The sequence below is a fragment of the Punica granatum genome, chromosome 5, assembly GCF_007655135.1.
Source record: "Punica granatum isolate Tunisia-2019 chromosome 5, ASM765513v2, whole genome shotgun sequence".
Lineage (NCBI taxonomy): Eukaryota > Viridiplantae > Streptophyta > Magnoliopsida > Myrtales > Lythraceae > Punica > Punica granatum.
Window position 1 is genome coordinate 14,375,390 of NC_045131.1, and position 15,518 is coordinate 14,390,907.

The 15,518-nt window shown below is 40.0% G+C and overlaps 1 protein-coding gene across 1 annotated transcript; it reads left to right on the plus strand.

Moving 5' to 3' along the window:
- Positions 1–11,679: 11,679 nt before the first annotated feature.
- Positions 11,680–13,950, plus strand: LOC116209703 (pentatricopeptide repeat-containing protein At5g43790). The gene has a single exon (XM_031543439.1). It carries the CDS (start codon positions 12,054–12,056, stop codon positions 13,860–13,862), a length of 1,809 nt encoding a protein of 602 aa, XP_031399299.1. The 5' UTR covers positions 11,680–12,053; the 3' UTR covers positions 13,863–13,950.
- Positions 13,951–15,518: the final 1,568 nt, after the last annotated feature.

Genomic DNA, 15,518 nt, shown 5'->3' on the forward strand with positions numbered 1-15,518 from the left:
GTCTAGCAGCTGATGATTAATGCCAGCCACAAGTGTAACATAGAAAAAGAATTTTATTAGCAGTTATCAATATTAATTATACATGATGGACATATTTTTGTTTTTGGGATGAGTGTGCAAGTTCCATTGAACTATCAAAATATGTACATTGATGATGGGCAGCATATCTGAGTTGGAACAAAACAACGGTAACGTTAATCTTCTTTGCACTAGCTTCCTCCCATACACCCTTTGCAGAGTTGCAGGAGATCGAACAAATGATGTCTTGATTCTTCACATCGACCGCAAGAATTCACAGAGGATGGGAACTTGATGAATGCATCCCCGTTTTATCAACCGGCCAGGGCTTTTGTAGATAGTCTATCCTTACTTGCAAGCCAGGTAATAAAGGATACACGACACAATAAATGTTTCCAGGGAACTGCACTGCACTAGCTTGTGCCAGATAAAACTAGTGCATTTGAAGGTCCATGATCCTTCCCGTTCCAGACCAGAGCTCTGCTGAAATATCAGTCCTCCTGAATTCAATAAAATTGTGTTTCTCGTACAAGGCGGGATCTAATAGAGGCTAAGAGTATAACCTCTAGCTGCTGCCTGTGGGTCGCTAGTTAATCTTGGCCAAACCCGAGCTATCATGCCAGATGAGAACTGTCTTGCCCTCACAAATTTTCCAGCGGAAGTTCTTTGTACTAGATTTTGATGTATAACACCAAGTAATGGCGTGCTGTCATCTATGCGTTTATAGACTATAGTGGCCCTTCCTTTTAGTATAACCTAGCTTCATGAATTTCAGGTCTTGAAATCCAATCTAATTTTATCTATCGCCAGGCCAATCCAAGCAGGTCATCTACATTAGAACTAAGCCTAACACATTCATGAGAATTACTTTCTATGGCCTACCAATACACTTTGAACCTCAGTCCTCAAAATCTGAAAGAAACTCTCATATATAATTGACAGGAAGCTTATTGCCCATTAATTTGGACGTAGTTCATGCATTTGAGAATTGGACTTTTTGATAGATTAGAGCCTTAGGGTGTGTTTGGATTGAAAACTTTGTCCAACTCAACTCAACTTATTTCATAAAAGGACAAAATATGATTGAAATAAGTGAATATGGTGGGGCCCATACCCCATGACAATTCCTTCCAAGGAACCCTTCCTCTTGTGTTGACCTCAGAAGGCCGCGACATACACAATTGCGGTGGCCTTTGAGGGAATTTTGTTTTTTTTGCTTTATCTCCCTTTGCCTTTTTGCCGGTGAAAGTGCCGCAACAAAGTTATTGTAATTGTACGCATGAAAATAAAAACGCATGCATACAAAAATCAAACTGCATCAAGGATGAATCATAACAATAATTATTACTAATTTCAAATACAAACACCTCAGTGTATGTCATCGCCCTCCTTGCTCCGCACGCCATAACCGATTAGCGATACGGTCGCGTACAACATTCATTTCCGCGCTACTCATGTCCACATCAACTCTAATTTCGTGTTGTTGTGGTGGATTGCGAAATTCATCGTAATCCGCCCACGCATCGCCGTACTCCATAAATAATCCGTCATGGTAATTATTACGGCATATAAAATTATGCAAAACAAAACAAGCAAGGAAAAGTTGTCCTTGTGTATACGGTGTGAAGTTCGTCATGGCAGTCAGTATGGCGAATCTCTTTTTCAAAATGTCGAAGCAACGTTCGATGACATTATGCACTGACGCATGGCGTTGGTTGAATAGCTCTTTTTCCGATGTTGGCGGATAATGATGAGGGAAATCGCTCCGGTGATATCGTTCTCCCTTGTATGGAGCCAAATATCCCGGTATATTTGAAAACCCTGCATCAACAACATAATATTGTCCTGCAAAGAACAAAAGGAAAATTAAAGATAACTAATTTCGGCAAGCAATTTTATTGAAAATTATAAAGGTAAAAGCAAATACTCACGACCACGCGGTGCTGAAAAGCGTTCAAGTGACGCAGTGTCAGCAAATATTCTTGAATCGTGTGCGGACCCCAACCCCGTCATCACGTATGTGAAGATCATGTCGTGTGAACAAGCAGCCAATACATTTTGCGATATATCGGCATTACGATCGCGATAAGGTACTCTGTTCACATGTGGCATGCATGCATCGACATGGGTTCCATCGATAGCTCCAATACAATGCTGCATGAAAAACGCATAATTATATCTAACTCACATATTATACCAAAAACAGTTCTATACAATATGAAATTAGTAGATAACATACCCTAAAGAAGCACCACCTTTCATCATTTTCAATTTCCAACTGGACAATAACGTTCCGCGGTGTTATAAAATCGGCAGATAATTCTTTTATTCCGCGTGCAATTTGTTTGATAACTCGTGAAACCGTTTCCTTCGAATGCTGAAACCTTTCAGCCACCATTGAAAATCTCATACTATGTGAAATAACCAACATCAACATGCCAACTTGCTCTTCCATAGTAATACCTTTTCTAGTATCTGTGATGCCACAGCACAACCACAATGTGTCGCATAGATTTCTAAACACGTGTGGTTCCATTCTGAAGCTTTCGAAGCACCGGACGTCACTCCCTAATAGTTCAACAATATACTGTCGTCCTTAAAGTGCAAAATTTCTACACAGCAAGTTCTATGGAACGGGATCTTCCATCTGATCATATTGCATCATCAAGGAGTAGAACATACGTTGCATACGTTCATTCTCGTTGTCTCCGGGGTTGTTGTCATTAGATGAAGACGTGCCATTACGAGACATACTATTCGCCAAATGATCGCTTATAACTGTGGAAATGAATTCATGAATAAATCGTTAACAGTGAAATAACTCAATTATAATCATAACACAATAACATGCAACACACACATAAAATAAAAACGCATCAGCATAAGCAAACACACATAACAAACATCAGCAGTACGAGTTCAGTCAGAAAAATTAAAAAAACATTGTTTTTCAATGCGACGAAAAAAAAAAGAAAGATCTGATCACGCTTGCTTCAAGGATGCTCCAGCTGCAATATCCATTCCATTCGTGACTCCTCCTTAAACCACATGAAAAGCCTTCGGGAGCCCGGATCAAGGAGTGCTTTGCCCGCTTTCACAAACAAGGATTGAGGGATTCTCGATTCCAATTTAGCCAACTCATTGAGGGCTTCCTCGATGCTATTCTTCTCAGGTTTCTCAGGGCTCGATACCGACTTGCTTTTCTTTGCCGACAGTGGGGTGTCCTGTTGGTTCTTCGTGAAACTCTCCCTGAATATGTCCATGCACTCCTGCATTTGTGAGCTCTTGCTTTGCGATCTTTTCGGCACTCGACGTCGAGACTCAGTTAAAATGGGCTCTGCAACATGGACGGGGTCGTCACTCCCGTCGGAGCCTTCTTCGAGATCGACATGGTGTTTCTACTTTCATTTCCCCCTAGATATGAATTCCGCATTTAACCGGCGTTCTTCCCCTAAAGTTGGTGGTGGATCGGTTGAGCATATGCGAAGAACACCGGTGGCCACGGAAGAACTAAACAATTGCTTCTGCAAATCGTAGTGCTTGCAGCCCTTGCTCCGAAAAGTCTTGTACGCCATATTCTTCTGTACCAAGAACAACGACATGATCAAAGGAGATCAGTGACATATGCTGAAAACAACAGTAGAAGCCGAACAAACAAAGAAACAACATGTACCTTTATAAATATATTCCAAACATCTGGGTCGGCTGTGATGGTGTTTGTGTCTGCATCCCATCCGACGCCTGTATGCTTTACTATTTCAGAAAATCGGGTGAAATTTGTCTTCATTCTTTGATACTTGTCCTTCATCTTCTGTAAGAATAGATGCTTTTCGGGAAAAAGGTTGATCATTTCATATGCGATCTCTTTCCAAGTGCTAGTCTTCCATGTTGTAGTGTGTGTTCTTCTCATCTTCTCAAGCATTACGTTTAGGAAAGCTAAGTCCATTTCATCACTCCATTCGATGATATTTTCCCCTTTTTGAGCCATGATGCATGCAGTTGCTGTAGCAAAACCTCCACAAATAACAGGTAAAACAAAATGAATAACAGACAAACAAAAGTTCGCAGCAGAAAGACAATGCAGAAACGAACAAATAGCGACTGCCATCTCGCGTAAATCCATGAGCATATGTTTGGGAAAAAATGAATGCGCAGCAGTAGGGTATCAGTCAAGATCCGAACTTCTATGGTGTTTTTTGCAACAAATTGATCACAAACAGCTCACGATTTTAGCAAGTATTATAACTCCAGAGAACAAAAGCAATCAAAGTCCTCACACTGACGCTTTCAAACTCAAATTTCACTGACCAGCAGTAACTTCTTAGACAATTTCTCAACTTCTCTGGTTTTTTTGAACCAACATAAACACATCAACATGTCATAGTCGGCGAGCAAGTTATAAGTGCAGAGAGAAACAACAATCACAGTCGTGAGTTGAAGCTTTCAAACTTCGCAAAATTCAATGGGCTAACAAACATCAGCAGGAATTGTGAAACAAGTGCATCTCAGCAATGGGCTAACAAACATCAGCAGCAATATTCAACAGCATGCATCTCAGTCTACGCTGGGTCTATTAACGAAGAACAACGAGAACAGAGCACTTGGAGACAGATGCGATTGAACATACCTGAACTGCACAATGCTTCGGCCGGGATTCTCGTCTGCTGCTGCTTAAATCGGCAAATTCAGCCGAGAACAGAGCACGTCGAGGGGCCCCTACAACTTTGCAAGATTCGCAAGATGTCAGACAAGCGTGCCGGAGCACAGAAGAAAATCGAATAATTCCTAACAAAATTCGTCCCCTTTCACAGTGAAGAAGCTCCTATGCTCGTCACGGACGAACAGTGTCTACATTCGACGCATTTGATAGAATGGAAGTGAGAAATCGATGGAATTGACGGTATGGAGGTGAGTAATCGATGAAATTGACGGAACCCACTTACCAATATGGTTCTTCTGCGATCGATTTCAGATTATTGCAGCCAATTTCGTTGATGCTATGAAACCCTACCGACGCTGGGAGGAGGGAGCTTCACGGCTTCTGTCGTTCTTCGGTCTAACGGTCATCTGAGCAGTGAAAATTGTTTGTCCAGCACTTTGACCCACCGACAGTTCTATTGGGTCCTACAGCAGTAACTTTTCAGACAAATTTTGTCGGTTAGGCCTTTGGATGGAGTTGAGTTGGACAAAGTTTCCAATCCAAATAAGGTCTTAATATGTAAGCGCCAATTGCTTAATTCATGCGACCAGTCGTCTTTGTAATCGAGCAGCTCTTGAGATCATCCAAAACATATTATACAATCTTAGTACTCTAATTTGGTCCAAATTTGATTTCAAACGGGCCAATTCATACATGTCATCATAATTAATTATACAACCATTTCTTTTTTTTCTTTTGCCGGGGCTGGGGCTGTAATCAACCAAGATATGCATTCTCAAGGAAATCTTGCTTAAACACATTAAGAAAGACCATGACAAGATCACTTCCATTAACTGACATCGAGCCGGACTCTTCTTCCGTGCTCGAGCAAGGGGGAATTACACGAGGCACCTTCTTGGCTGCTCTCGGACATACTGGGCTTGGCGGGATATGGGTGCGTATACGCGTGTGGACGTGCATACGCACAACCTGGGCTAGGATTAGAGCCGACAGTATTTGACACGACACGATAACACAACATGAATATGACACAGAGTTAAGTGGGTTTGGGTTAAGGCTAAATGTATTTCATGTCTAAACTGATCAAACCCATTTAGACAAGATAAATAAACGTGTTTAAACAGGTTCAATCATTGTAATCCGTTTAGACACGGTTAGACCAGTTTATATTATGTGTTATCGTGTTAATAAATTTGTTTCACATATTGTATCAATTTATAGAAGAAAGTACACTAAATTATTTAAATTTGTTTATATAAAACATCCATTTATGGTACTTTTATCATGTCAACTATGTAGTAATGCATAATTAAAGTTAATTGTATCATATCATGTAGGTATAATATGTACCTAAAGGTAATAGTGTCATATCGTGTAGGCAAGCATACATACACATTTAGACATGCTTAGTTAAACAAGTTAGACGGGTCGTATTCGTGTCAACCCATAATTAAATGTGTCATGTTTGTGTTTGAAAATCTTGACACATTTATTAAACTTGTTTTGTTCGGATTTAAAACTTTTTGTCATGAATTCATCTAGACACGACCAATTTATACACGATACGACAAATATTGCCACCCCTAACTCTGATACGATATTGAATTTCTATTAGGCTTTATACAGACTTGAACCTATATCCACTTAAAGCCTCAAGCTAATAAGTGATGATACATAATATTTATATAAACCCATGGTTATTTCTTTATTTTTTTATGTGAAATTAACATCATTAACAGTATAAAACATGTGTCATGATTTCAAGCATTTCATCAAACGCTTTGTAGGCAAGATGAAAAACAACAAAAATATTTTAAAGTGGTAAGACCCTCATTACAGCCCCTAAGAGACGAAGGGCTTGGGAAGTTGAGCACTATGTTACGTTCCCACAGGCGGCACCAAGATGAGGATATGGCCCAAGATCCGCCACACGGAAAATCTCGCCAAGAGGTATTGTCTGCTTTGGTCCGGCCTGCACGGTTTTGTCCTTAAAAGGTACCTCTAAGGAGAAAAGAGTGTATCTTGCTCTTACAAAGAGGTCAAAACCCTTGCCTCTCTCCAATGTGGGATGGATTTCTCGTTACTATGATCCAATAGGACTAATCTTACCAGATTAGAGCATGATAATTGCCCAATAACAATCGGCTAACTCAACAAAAAATCAATTGAGTAATAGAATCATATATTCACCAATTGGAGTTCGCTTCCATTGCAAGAGAAATAGGGTCAGCTGACAGACCTTTTAGGTTGAATTTTTGACCTTGAGAATCTCAAGTAGTTACGAGCAGCTGACATTAGGTCGAAAAGCTGATTTCTGTGCTATAGAGACCAAGCACAACCAAAACTAAGCTCCAATATGATCAATTGAAATGCTCATGAGAGCATGGAAGATGAGAAATCCTGATCAAGAACACATTGAAGAGGAGAATTTGAAGGGGAGAGGAAGACATATTTTCTTACCTTTCTAAGGCTGAGAAAGAAACAACCCTAAAAGCACAAAGAGCGGGAGCAAACAACATCCCTAATTAATTTTCAGTTAACCTTTGGCAGAACAGTCTACATATGATAGCATACAAATTTGTGTTGCCTTATCTCCCCCATCTTTGATCCATAAAACTGAGTTGGCACGAGCAATATATGTTGGCAAAGATCAACCTCAAGGTTGACCCAACCTGACAATTGAGTGTAACCCCAATAAATGCGCAGTATGCATATACTTTATTGTAGCTCATACAATGTGGACATGCTAATTTCCCCGCAGCCATCCAACCTGACAACATACCATAAGTGGGAAAATCATATATAGTCCATATCAAAATAGCCATCATGTTAAAGTTCTGACTCATCGAAGCATAATAAGTTGTAACCTCAATATGCCACAGCTTTTTCAACTCATCAATAAGTTGCTGCAAGTACACATCTATCATCGTCTTTGGATTTTTTGGCCTAGTTATAATACATGTTAGAAATATATATTCCGACATCATGCATAATTCCGGATGCAAGTAGTACGAAACAATGACAACAGGCTAGCACGAGTAAGCCTTCTTCTCTCTTTCGAAAGGCGCAAACCCATCTGAACATAATCTGAGCCGAACATTACGAGAGTCAGACTTGAAATCTGAGTGCACCTTATCAAAGTACTTCCCATCGAATGGATGACACATTACATTTTCAGGCTGTTGATTCTTGTGGTGTCATCTCTTATTGCTTGCTGAGGTCGGACAAGCATAAAACATTTTCAATCTAAGGATAAGAGGCAATGAAATTTCTTTCTCGCCACAACCTTCATTTTGCCTTAAGCATTATAACGTTCTTTATACCTCTCATCACCACCGAATTTGCTCCTAACAGAAGCAGTGTCGTCCTTATAATACAACATGTAACCTTTTGGACAACATGCTTCCAAGATCTCCGAATGGATGACACATTACATTTTCAGGCTGTTGGTTCTCGTAGTGTCATTTCATATTCCTTGCTAAGGTCAAATAAGCATAAAGCCTTTTCAATCTCGGATGAGAGGCAAGTAGCGAAATTTCTTCCTCGCCAGAACCTTCATTTTGCCTTTAGCATCATAACATTCTTTGTACCTTTCATCACCACAAAATTTGCACCTAATAGAAGTAGCGTCGTCCTTATAGTACAACATGCAATTTTTTGGACAACAATCGAAAGTTACAATGCTCAATTCAAGACTTGATAATAACTTCTGTGCCTCGTAAAAATTCTTAGGATTGTCATCATTCGTCGGAAAACGACTGTGTATCATGGCAAGAAGCTCATTTATCGCACCTTAGGCCACATTGTAATCATTTTTTTACACTTAGTAATCTAGCAACAAATTCCAATGCGGAGTTATGATCCTTCGGATTTGGCTCCTCATTAACAACAGACATCGAAGATCCTAAATGCATTTCGTGCCCATAATCCATGTCCTCATACCTATCGAATGGATTCGGGGCAATCCCAATTACATTCGAATACTCTACTACTCCTGTAGAACTAGAAGCCACATAAGGATTGACTTCCTCATGATTAGTCCAATATCAATAATTAGGCTTGAAACAATATCGATAGAAATGTTTGAGCCTTAAAAAATGGTACATAAAACCCTTTCTTCCAGCACTTTGAGCATGGACGTTGAATTTTCTCGCTTATGCAATTCGATAAACTAGAAGCATACTCCAAGAATGTCTTAACCCCATCAATAAACTCTTGCCTAATTCCTCCATGATTCGGATTATTCCTATTGTACATCCACTCCCGATGTGGAGGGATACTCATCTATCAAGCGCATATACAAACAGTGGCCAACAAATCAATTTATAATCAAAATCACAAAGACACAAATAATAACTAATATTCATATCTCCTTATTACGCCGCAGCAAACCATACAAACATAACCAAAACCATAATGGAAACGCTCAACCACTTCCCCAAAAAATGTCCTTCTCCACAATTCTAAAATGGCGTCTAACCTAGGGTCATATACAATCAATCTAACTAAACATTAAAGTTTCAATAAAAACTACACATAAACTATATATATAAATGTATATTCGATTATACCTTCAGTTAAGATTAGATCCAAGTGTAAGGGAGTTGGACTCCGATAGACGATCTATGAACCTACATCTTAAAATATTGTAATTAGGCAATTTCACATGTGTACATATACATATATATTCATGTTAATTACATTCTAATTTTCATCATCTATTATAATAATATATTTTTTGTACAATTAATTCATATTAATTTATCATCGAATTTTTAATTACATATCCTAATTTTGACAAAATTAATTAAAAAATTATTCAAGAATTTAATTTTAATCAATTAATTAATTATATTTGCATTGATCCAATTACAATTTTTATGCAAGAATTTCATTTTCATAAAATAAATTATAATTAGATTCTAATTTCTAAACTCATTGCACACATTTTAATTAATTACAATATTTTCTATTAATTTTTATAAATTTATAAAATCAAAAAAAATATTTTAAAAATTGAAATTTAACTATTGTAAAATAAAATGAAATACAAATTGGTATGCATGTAACCCACAGGAAGCTAGCGGTTGCGAGAAGGGTAAATCTGGGCGGTCGACCACGATGCCGGGGAGAGAAGCCAGGTCTGGGGGGCGGCGTCGATAGGAGCTACTGAATGGGCATGCAACAAGCTCTAGACACTGCGGTGTACCTCAGTGGGCGCAGCTGCTCTCAGCTGCAAGTTGTGTAGGCTGGGCAGCACGGGAATGACTAGCTGATCGCGATGCTAGAGGGGGCGCTAGAGCTCTCGCCACAAGTAGGGGAGCGTGTTGGAGCTCTCTGCGCGAGCAGGGGTGCTGGCTCGTGCAATGTGGCTGGGCAGGGGGCGCTGCAGCTTGGGGGTGAGAAGACCATCGGGACAGATCTGCGAGTGAGCGAGAAGATCACAAGCCGCATGGGTCCCCTGCGAGCGAGAAGCCGCTGCTGGCCACTTCAATGGGCGCGGGTGAGCACACAGGCAAAAGATTGAGAAAGAGAGAGATGGAGTTCAGAGAGCTGAGATAGCGTTGGAGAGGGAGAGAAGCATGTTAATTTCGGCCTGAGAAGAAAAGAAGCTTTAATCGGTCGGTGTTGACCGACCTTTCTAGTAAAATTGTTTTGTGGTCCGACGGCTTTCCGACGGGAAATGCCGTCGGAAAATGCGACTATTCTATTAGTGGCTCTAACGATGCAATAGGTGTGTTGGGAAAATGTATTCGCTCCTGACACAAATTGTGTCGGCATAGGTTCGACGCATTAATATGCATTGCCCAAGACAACATTATGTCGCCACAGAAAAACTTTCTTGACTCCATAAGTGCATCTTTGTAATTATTTCGGCCTCTGGGTACCTTTTTTTTATCGACACAGATAATTTCACACAATTTTTTCCAAGCATCGCTATAGGCACTTCTTTCTGTAATGCCAGTTGATTCCATGATGGTGGATTTACAAGTAATCTATTATAATATATAAAAGTAATCTATTATAATATATAAAAGCCGACAATCACTTATGAGACGTCGTTTTTTTGGAAACCATCAACTTGTAATTAATTGTTTCTTGATCTGCTTGAAAAATTAAATTTCTAATAAAAGGATTCGTGTATCCATTCATTTCTTAGCTAATTCATTAAATTTCTCACATTAATGAATACTTTGAATACATGTTTAGTTTATGGTCCATATTCAGATAATATTTGCATTATAGAAAGTTCATTTGTTGGATGCTTCATTTTCCTAACATACTATCCTATAAAAACCTATGCCTAAATAGTGCACAAAAATCCAACTCTATTAAACTCTAAAACCAAACACAACCTAAGAGTTCTCCATTTGTTCTCTTCTAATATGAAATATTTAGTCTTTTTTCTACATATGATAATATTTTACGTAATTTTATGCATATATTTGGATTTTATGGATGGTATAAAATATAAATTAGGTTGCTTGTTTATCATACGGTGTAATTATTTCTACATATGTACTTTTTTGCATATATTGGAAGCCTATAGATAGTGTGAATCGGATTGCTCAGTATATTATGGTGAGATTATGACTGTATTTTATAGAATAGTATATTTGAATCGGATACATTTGTCCATGATATTATAATCGTAAGACTAACAATTTCTATATAAGTGAGATATTGGAGATTCAGTATATGTATATGCTACTTTCCCTATTGATTAGCTATTATAAATAACTTATATTTTTAATTACAATTATATAACATAACGCGCGGATTCCCACCTAATATGCTCTAAAGTGAACATGTTTTTTTTTTTTTTTGTCTATTTTTGCAAGAAGAAGACTACTGTCTATTGTAATAACTATCAGTGTTAATCCAAATTGTTAAACATTTTTATGGATCTTTTAACAGTCCGACGAGCAACGAGTTACATCTACCGATTTCCGTAGCATCAGTGCTAATATTGGCATGTGGGGAGCGATGAAGAACTAACTAATACTCAAGATAACGATTAGGGTCGGCAAACTAATAATGTCTTAGCATGGTTGATTGGTTGCTGGATACGGGTTCTCGAAGTCGACTCCCTCGGGGTATGTGGACTCGTTACATGGAAGGAGATTCGACCTCCCATTTTCCGCTCATTACCCCGAGACATCGAGGACCCTTCCAGCACGAAGCTAGGAAGTGTGTGTGCAGCATTGTTTTAGGGAAGGAAATGCTTGTGCAGATTGGCTGATGAGACGTTTCACTCTCGGACTCGGTGTTTTATCGGCGTGGCTACCCTCACAGGGCGCGGAATGGACACCTCGAGACCCGAATTGGGAGGCTTTAAGGAACAACGGGAACAGACGGCGGAAGCACTAAGCTGATGCAGCCGCCGCCATCTCCAAGCACAGCCCACAACCACCCCCTCCTGCAGCAACTCCAGAAGCGCCCTAACCTTCCCTCCCTCAAACGCCTCCACGCCTTGCTCATCACCACCGGCCTCGCCCTCCACACCTTCCCCCTCAGCCATCTCCTCTCCGCCGCCTCCCTCCTGTCCCCGGCCTACTGCCTCTCCATCTTCAACCGCATCCCCTCCCCCACCGTCTTCCTCTTCAACACCCTCATCTCCTCCTTCGCCACCGCCGCCCGCCCGCCCCACCTGGCCTTCTCCCTCTACCTCCGAATCCTAGGACATCAAGCTCGTCCCAACAGTTTCACGTTCCCTTCCCTGTTCAAGCTCTGTGGGTCCCATCGGCTGTGCGATCCCGGCCGCGCCCTCCATGCCCACGTGCTCAAATTCCTCGACCCTCCTTCCGACCGCTTCGTTCAAGCGTCGCTGGTGAGTTTCTATGCCAGAATTGGTCGAGTCGATGTCGCTCGGGTTCTGTTTGATCAAATCGAGGAGCCGGATTTGGCTTGTTGGAACTCTGTTTTAGCCGCTTACGCCCGTTCCGACATCGTTAATCAATGTCTTGGGATCACAGATATCGTTGCTGGAAATGCTGCTGAGTTGTCTTCAGAAGCCCTGATTCTGTTCATGAAGATGCAGACGTCCGGAGTGAGACCCAATGAGATCACCATTGTCGCTGTGATCAGTGCTTGTGCCAATTTAGGTGCTCTGTTTCAGGGCAAGTGGCTTCACAAATACATACTGACGAACAATCTCGAGATGAATGTCTTCGTGGCAACTGCCCTCACTGATATGTATGCGAAATGCGGTTGCTTGGATCTTGCGCACCAAATGTTCGATAAAATCCCTCAAAGAGACACTTTATCATATAATGCGATAATTGGTGGGCTCGCAATTCACGGTCATGGGCGTCTTGCGGTTGAGCTCTTTGATAAGATGAAGCAAGAGGGTTTGATTCCCGACGATGCTACCTTTGTGGTTACGTTGTGCGCTTGCTCGCATGTTGGGCTGGTCGAGGAGGGCAAAAGGGTATTTTGGTCCATGAAGGAGGTCTACGGGGTTGAGCCTAAACTGGAGCACTATGGATGCTTAGTGGACCTTCTTGGTCGTTGTGGACAGCTTGAGGAGGCGTTGGAAATAGTCCAGTCCATGCTTGTGAAGTCAAACGCGGTCCTCTGGCGGTCCCTTCTTGGGGCTGCAAGAGTTCACGGCAATCTGGAGATTGGCAAAGTTGCACTAAAGAGCCTGTTGGAATTGGAGCCCGAGACTAGCGGGCACTATGTGTTATTGTCGAACATATATGCAAATAACAATAGGTGGGACGATGTGAATAAAGTGAGGAGATTGATGAAACAACATGGGGTCAACAAAATGCCCGGGATTAGCCTAGTCGAGGTCAACGGAGCTATGCACGAGTTCCTCACTGGGGACAGAACACACCCAAACTCGGTAGACATTTACTTCAAGCTCGAAGAGGTGAATACTAGGTTACAGGAACAGGGCCACAGGGCGAGAACAAGAGATGTTCTGTTTGAGATAGAGGAGGAAGAGAAGGAAGATGCTCTATCCTATCACAGTGAAAGGCTCGCGATTGCCTTTGCTTTGATTGCCACAGATTCCGGGGTCCCTATCAGGATCATAAAGAACCTCAGGGTGTGTGAAGATTGTCATGCGGTTACTAAGCTCATCTCGACCATATATGATAGAGAGATTATAGTTAGGGATAGGATTAGGTTTCATCATTTTAAGGGTGGGACATGTTCTTGTTCGGATTATTGGTAACTTGTTTCTACTGCAGGAGATTTTCCTGCTTTTCGAAATTATTGTGTATGCCACTTATACGATGATTAATTTGTGGATAGAACTAACATCGATCAAGCTGAAGATCTGATAGGTACATCATGCCATTGAACATTATGCTCCGATTGCGATGATGTCTTCGAGTTGAGTTCTATGATAGAAGGGTTCTTTCTCCTCAGCCTACTAATGTTACTCAAGGCAGCTCTGGCATTTAATTAGTCCTACTAGGCTCGGCATTTAATTAGTCCTACTAGGCTCGGCATTTGTCTTTGTTGCTATTTTGCTTTATGTTTCTGCAATGTGTTTTTGGATGGTGTTTCGCAAGCTTTGTCAATCTTCCAATATCCGTTGTAGTGGCATTTCTCTCTATTAGAAATCAAGAGATTTGAGAGTCTATTCTTATAAATGAGACTTTTCGTGTCATTGTATATTCACCTTTTTCCCAATTTTCTATAAATACCAAGCGACTCCCTCGCAAAACCAAAGAAAATTTGAGCGCCTAGAACCTTTTTTTTTTTTTTTCTCTCTAGATAAGTGATTCCGTCTATAAAAAAATTTATTCTAGACGATGCCTCTATTTCCATTTTATGGTTTATATGGAAAAGAAGAAAATCAATCAATTATAGATATAAACATCGAAGAGCGATTTAAAAAAACGTCACCGATATCTTCTTGTTTTTTTTTTTCCCAAACATTAGCCCTTGACTGGACATTTTTTCGTCTACTCAAAGAATTTGATATCATTAATGAAATTATGATCATTTATAATTATGATATTGAAAAATAAAAAATATTCTCCATTCGCCAATAAACATTAAATATTTCTTTTAAAAACTAAAAAATTTTACCAATTCATAAATATATAGTAAAAACAATCTTGAGATAATAAAGGCTCGTTTGGTTTGTAAGTGTAATTTTAAAATCATAACCTAACTTAATTCTACCCACAACCAAATAAAATAATTCATTAAAAGTCAAACTGATGGGGCCCATACATAAACATTTATATCACTCCATTATAATATAACTTTATTATAATAAATTCACAACACCATCACTCCATTTTGTCATTTTCAAAATCAAAATCTCATTTTAAAATACTACTGTCAAACCAAACGTGTTGTAAGTTATCTCGATAATAAATGTTTCACCATAAATGTCATATAAATTAAATTTTGTTACTTTCTCATGCATCCGTACAATGCGTGGGGTGCCCCTAGTGGAGGAAAAGGAAGAGGAAGCGAAGCTGCGAAGGGATTGCATATTACTCCCTTGTCCAAATCTGCAGTAAGTCTATAATTATCGAGATCCCCACGAGTTTGTTTAGATTATATTGGACCATTCTATTCTATTTCCTACCCACCAAACGTGACCTAAGGAAAATACCAATATTCTGCAAGCGCAAGCGCTTCCATAGAAAAATGTTATATATGGATATTGGATTGAGTCCGATTACTTCCTAACGAGAACATCTCCTTCTTACGACGGTCTACCGGTGATAACACGTCTCTTAGAGGCTAAGTCCTTCCCACTATAATCATAATTTGATTTATTTTTTATGAGTAAATCATTATTTGATTTGATTGGTCTTAAAATCATTGTTATCAGGACCGGCCAGGCCGGTTCGACCAATCGGAC

What these genes read in the sequence shown, in the direction of transcription:
- LOC116209703 (XM_031543439.1), top strand. Translation starts at nt 12,054, where the DNA reads ATGCAGCCGCCGCCATCTCCAAGCACAGCCCACAACCACCCCCTCCTG.